This window comes from Callorhinus ursinus, unplaced genomic scaffold (genome assembly GCF_003265705.2).
Source record: "Callorhinus ursinus isolate GAN/ISIS: 27379988/994484 unplaced genomic scaffold, GSC_fseal_2.0 scaffold4, whole genome shotgun sequence".
Classification (NCBI taxonomy): domain Eukaryota; kingdom Metazoa; phylum Chordata; class Mammalia; order Carnivora; family Otariidae; genus Callorhinus; species Callorhinus ursinus.
In genome coordinates this window covers 81,895,443-81,901,442 of record NW_027397066.1, presented here as the reverse complement: position 1 = coordinate 81,901,442, position 6,000 = coordinate 81,895,443, and the positions used below count along the sequence as shown (strand labels likewise).

The 6,000-nt window shown below is 40.6% G+C and overlaps 1 protein-coding gene across 1 annotated transcript in view; it reads right to left on the bottom strand.

Annotated features, from left to right (window-relative positions):
* Window positions 1-698: 698 nt before the first annotated feature.
* DAPP1 (dual adaptor of phosphotyrosine and 3-phosphoinositides 1) overlaps window positions 699-6,000 on the bottom strand; it is a 50,548-nt gene continuing 45,246 nt past the window's right edge. Inside the window, exons 8-9 of the mRNA XM_025873499.2 lie at window positions 3,639-3,726; window positions 699-2,383 (exon numbers count right to left, since the gene is read on the bottom strand). Of these exons, the coding sequence (XP_025729284.1) occupies window positions 2,315-2,383; window positions 3,639-3,726 (157 nt within the window). The 3' untranslated portion in view covers window positions 699-2,314. The remainder of the gene's footprint in view (window positions 2,384-3,638; window positions 3,727-6,000) is intronic.

Below are 6,000 nucleotides of genomic sequence, written 5' to 3'. Positions count from 1 at the left end.
ACAGTCAGTTCTCTAAGATCCATCTGTTTTCTACACAGGCCAAATAGGTGGGCTGCGTGAGGATGCGGTGCAAGTCACCAGCCCTTCATCCTTCAAGTCCTTGATGGTGACGCTAAGCTCTGAGACCCTTCCAGAAGTGTGGTATTGCTTCTGGCCTATCTCCATAGGCAGAGGCAGTTCTAGTGACTTACATAGTATATGTTACGTTGTATTATAGGTTAGCTTGACCTCTTCATGTCAGAACCCCTCCAAAAATGACTCTGTCCCTGCTGAGGTGTACTCTCCCATCATAGAGCTTTGTGTGCCTCGCATGCAGAATTTGTCTTACTTCTATACATTATCATGTAGGTATTATCTTTTCTTTCTTTCTTTCTTTCTTTCTTTATTTATTTTTTGAGATTTTATTTATCAGAGAGAGAGAGACAGAGGTAGGCAGAGGGAGAAGCAGGCTCCTTGCTCAGCAAGGAGCCCGATGTGGGACTTGATCCCAGAACCCTGGGATCATGACCTGAGCCGAAGGCAGACGCTTAACCGACTGAGCCACCCAGGCGTCCCTCTTTTCCTTATTTAATTAAGAACTCCCTCAGGACCGGCACTATCTCTAACGGAAGTGGGTTCTTCATGGCCATTGATGACATTAATCCGGTGTATTTCTTTTTAAATTACAGATATTAAAAATATATTTTAATAGCAAAATATTACAGGCACAGCAAAATGCTCTTTTTAATAAACTTAACCAAAGAATATAAATAAACATGACATATTTTACAAAAGGTAAGAATGGTATTACCTACACAAAGAAAAACTCTTGGTTCTAAGAAAACAAAACCTAAACTGCACCTCTCAGTGAGGATTCATTTTCAACTCCTTACTTGGTGAACCTGACAGAATACATTTTAACTTGACGTTTGGTTTATCTCATATGATACACACATAACAAAATACATTAAAAACCTTGTTGAAATACACAAAAATGTAATATAACTAATGAGTCCTGGATGTTTAAATAACAGAAGAAACTTATTTATCAAGGTATGCTCTTGGACTGCAAAAGCAGTGTTGTATCAGAGCTTTGCACCATACTCTTTTTTTATTTTGGGGTCTCCACTTTTATCTCCCTTCAAATGTCTACCTAAAAAAGCAGTATTCATAAAGATAAGGCAAGGAAGGGGTTAGAATCTATGAGCTCTGGATGCCAGCATCTTGTTTCCCGATTTCAACCCCCTTATTCTAGCTTGAAAATGCGGTGTAACACATCATCATATATTTCACGTGGATTTAGTGTTGCTCCTTCAACCGGCAACAGAAGTTGCTCCTGAAGAAGGGCTCAGGGTGCTCGGCGATCGCAGCGCAAGGGGAATCTTACTTCCCCTGGGCCAACAGGGGCAGCTCACCCTGGGGGCGAGATTGGCATAGCACATTCTTCTCTGCTTGAAAAGTCTCTCCGTCTGTGTGCAGAAATGTTGGATGCAGACAACTTGGTGCTTCCAAGTGCTCTATTATTGTTATAGTGATAACATCCCAATTATTATTATTAAACTCCAAGTTATATACTATTTTATTCCCTTTTCTCACTTTATGTTTTCTTACTCTTTAAAACCTTTCCCCCCCAAAATGATTAAGAGATGTTTTTTAGGTTTTACCTTCATCTTTATCATCCTACCTGACGTCCTACAGGACATTTAGTTCTCACAGGCTTATTATTAGAAGGGAAGGCAGGATCCACTACATTTCTGAGCCTTTGACGAAGAGAAAATAGGTAACCGTGAACATTTCCCATTTTAGTTTTGGAAATTGTTTTGTTTTCTGTATAAAGAAAAAAAAAAGCAAAAACAATGCACCCCCACCCCCAGTCTTTGGTGTTTGCGATTTCCATACGCTTTCTGTAGAAGCAGTCAGAGGACGCAGCTGTCCCCTTCCCAGTGGACAGCAAGACCCGGATTATCAGATGGGCTGAGCGGGATGCAGAATGGGACTCCAGGCAGGTAATGTCAACCAGCTTGGGGACCACAGTGAGGGAAAACAAAAACCCTTGATCTTCTCTGGCGCGCTCTAAGAGTGAGCATGCCTGGGCTGGTGGTCTCATTGGTTTCCGTCAGATCGGTGACGCTTTGGTCTTCTCCAGGAGACGACAATATCTTGAAAGGCAGGCAGTGACCTGTGAGACTGCAAATGTGGTGGGTTCTGAAGGTCCAAATCCGCATCTGCTTTTGATTTGTTTTGAAAGAAAAATCCTTAGCTTTCCTCTGGGTCACAGCGTCAGAGACCATGCCACCCTGCTCCTGGGTCAGGGCGTCCTGGGTCAGATAAAGGTCTACTTAAAGATGAATGACCGAGACCGGATTGTGCCTTCCCTTTGATCAAGCTGCTTTCTTATTTGAGACTATAATAAAGCAAACGCACATGCCTATTGATTATTGAGCAATTTTAAGATAATGCACTTAACAGATATTAAATAAGACCTGCTGTTACTGAGGACACCGTGCAACTATAAATTAATCAACATGTGACAATTTTCAGTATGGTTTTCTGTATTTTTCTCAGGATAAATACTGTGAAGTCGTTGCTAAAACGTGCAAATTGGGAATCTAAATTTATTGATAGGGAAAAATGTTTATAATACATCGTCAGTGGAGTGCACAGGTAAAGAACACTAAAGAGTGATAAATTTTTTGTTTTTGAATATTTGCACAGGGAGAAGTCTGCAAGTGTGTGAATTTGATATAGTTTTGCCTTAACTTTTCCTCTAATAATGATGTGTTACTTGCATAATTACAAAATACGAAGAATAAAAAGTTGACTCATATCTGAGCAAATGTTTCACGTGGCAAAGTATTTCCCCACTGAATATCAAATACATTGGGGCTATCTCAGAATGAGTGGTCTTTTCAAACTAAAAAGATAACGAAAAGCAAAAGTCCCAGCATCTGGAAAAAGAATACTCAACAAGTTTCTACATATCAGCTAATTACATAAAAACAAATTAGGAAAAATTGTTTACGTTCAAAAACATCAAGGGTTTCAAGATGGTATTTATGGAAAATTTTAGAAGGCTTTAAGGACAAGTTCTTGATTAACAACTCACTAAGTTGCAAACACATACACAAAAAAAATGTATGAGACTGGTAAATTTTTATAAGCACTTCTTCTCTCCCCCCTTCACCCCCGGGAGGTATATAGGAAGCAGATCAAATAAACTACATTTTGTCCTTGATCTTCACAAAGTAACACACTACAAGCTAAGTTAAGTTCCTCTGGCAAGCTTCCTCCTCTATTTAAAAGGATTTTCTACTATAGAAATATGTTAACTTTCCTCTGTCTGAACTTCGGATCCCACGTGTCCTCCTCCAGGCAAGACTGGACTGACCAGGCTGCACGCTCAACGAAGACTAATTTACTTGAGGGCCCGAGGCTAAGGTTCTGGCGCTGAGATCCCAGTGTAGCTCTGTCCTTTCTCTTTTACCCCCGTCTGCGTGCCTTCTGTGTCTCACAAGAATGAGCAGACTATTCCATAAGCCTGTCAGTGGACATCCCATTGACTCTTGGGAATAGTCCGACACTTTCAACAGAAATATGTTTGAATTTGTCAACATGTTATTTTTGAGTACTAGGCATCCAGAGGACTTGGTACAACTCACCAGTTTCCAGCGTAATATCTTGATCCACTCATCAGCTTCTACTCCTGTCTTTGCACAGAGATAAAATGTCCTGAATGGAAACACTAAGCTGAGAAGACAAAAGAAAAACTTAAGATAGTCCAGGTGGTTGGTTGAATATATTAGTTGAACAGTAATTAGAATATTCAACAGGAAAAAAAGACTCAACGAAGAGCAACTTGAAGACTTGTCAGATACAGAGCGATTCCTGCCAGCAAACAGGAGAAATGTTGAGGAAGCTGGAGATTCATATTATCACCAGCCAGATTTGTATTTTCTAATGAGAATTCAAAAAAGAAAAAAACCCATGTCCAGGACACCCCCCCCAGATCCCTTTATCGCTTCTGTCTTAGACTGAATACAACACTTGGGTGTTTATTCAGCTGATGTGTTAAGTGACTCAGAACCTGTGCCATGAGTCAAAGAATAAGCAAGACAGATAAGAATTTGCTGAAGAAACTCATTTGTGTCGGCTTGATTCGATGAGAAACAAGTTACCCTCTGTGGATGTAGGCAGTTTTAACTATTTGGGACAGGAAAAATAAGATAAATCTCCTCAACTATTCATTTTGCCCGCTCTGTCATGAATTACTCTCTGCTGGAAGAAGACAAACTTTCCTACTGGCATGAACAACTCTTCATGGACTGTATCTCTGGCTATATAGTCAAATCTTTTGACTAATGAGGTCAGCACATCGTGCCCATACTTCCTGTCCTTACAGTTGACATGCAAAACACTATAAATCCTTTCTCCCCCCCCCCATGAAAAAAAAAAAAAAAGCCTTGACCTGAAATTCAGAAGGGTTTCTATATCCCTAGAGCCAAAGCAGCATATCATGTTCATATCAGTAATGACTGTTGAATAGACAAGACGTAAGTCCCTGTGTATAGAAGGTAAACCTTGATGTGAGGTCCTACTGGGCAGTGAGGGGACTGTGGGCGGGGGTGGTGTTACCGTGCTCACACTGTACAAAACTGCTTTCTGGAATTGTCATTGTTTGGTACTCCCTGTGAGAGACGTTGTTAATTGCCTATTAATGCAGATAATGTTTCCTTTCTCCTTGCTAACAGAACCCCAGGCAATAAATGATAATTAGTCGGAGCCAATCATGATCTTAACTAGTTTTCTAGCTTCCCCTGCTGCTAGCGATGGCCATGGAACCCAGCCTTGGCCAATGAAATAGGAGGGGAAATCTGATAGAAGATTTCTGAGAAAATGTCTGCCTTCCTGATAAAAAGGGACAGACATGGCTGATACCACCCCTACATCCTTCTTTATGACTGACATGAACGCTGGAGTAGCTCTTGGACACTAAAGTAGCAAGTGAACTGCTAAAGGCCAAGAGGATTGTAGAGATGCCGGTGCTGGTCTTGCCAAGCTAGCTACCTGCCTCTTGATATTTTGTTACATAGGAAATAACCTCCCCCTGCTGGCTCGTATGGTACATTTAAGTGAATTTGAAAAAGATTTCCATTATTGGTTGCTGTTAATGTTAATTAATGTTAATTTTGGGGGCGATGTAATGGTGACATTTTTATTCTTAGGAAGTGCGTACTCAGGTATATAGGGGTAAAGTGCCGCAATATCTCCAACTTACTTTCAATGGGTTCAGGAGAAAAGTGAATAGAGATAAAGCAGATATGGCAAATATTAATGATGCATATAGCTGAAAGGTATACGGGTATTTAAGTCTTTCAACATTTGTTATGTTTGAAAAACATTAAAATAAAACTTTGTGGGAAATAAGACACTCCTTTTTCAAGACACTACTTCTCCTAGTTAGAAAATTGCCATGATATACTCATGAGGTTAGAACAAAAACACTTTTGTGCCATCTGCCAGAAACTGTCATAATAATACAAATCACCCATTGTTGGAGTCAAAATTAAAATTGAGTAAAAAACTTCAAAGGAATAAGACATGAATGGAATCCTATTATGTATATACTTACGCAGTGTACAACATAAACAATTGTAGCCACTGGACCTGCCTATTTGTTTAAGTCACTTTATTTATTTTTAAGGATTTTATTATTTATTTGAGAGAGAGCATGAGCAGGGGGGCAGGGGGAGTGGGAGAGGGAGAAGCAGACTCCCCGCTGAGCAGGGAGTCCGATGCGGGACTCGATCCCAGGACCCCAGGATCATGACCTGAGCCGAAGGCAGACGCTTACCGACTGAGCACCCCAGGCGCCCCCCAGCTGAAGTCACTTTAAATGAGGTATTACGTCACACTCAGCTGGAAGCACTGCTGACTACGTGCCCTGTGTGTTAGTTAAATCCATGCCCCTCAGATCAAGACACTCGTACACATTAAGACATACAGGTCTTTTTTGTTTTTGTT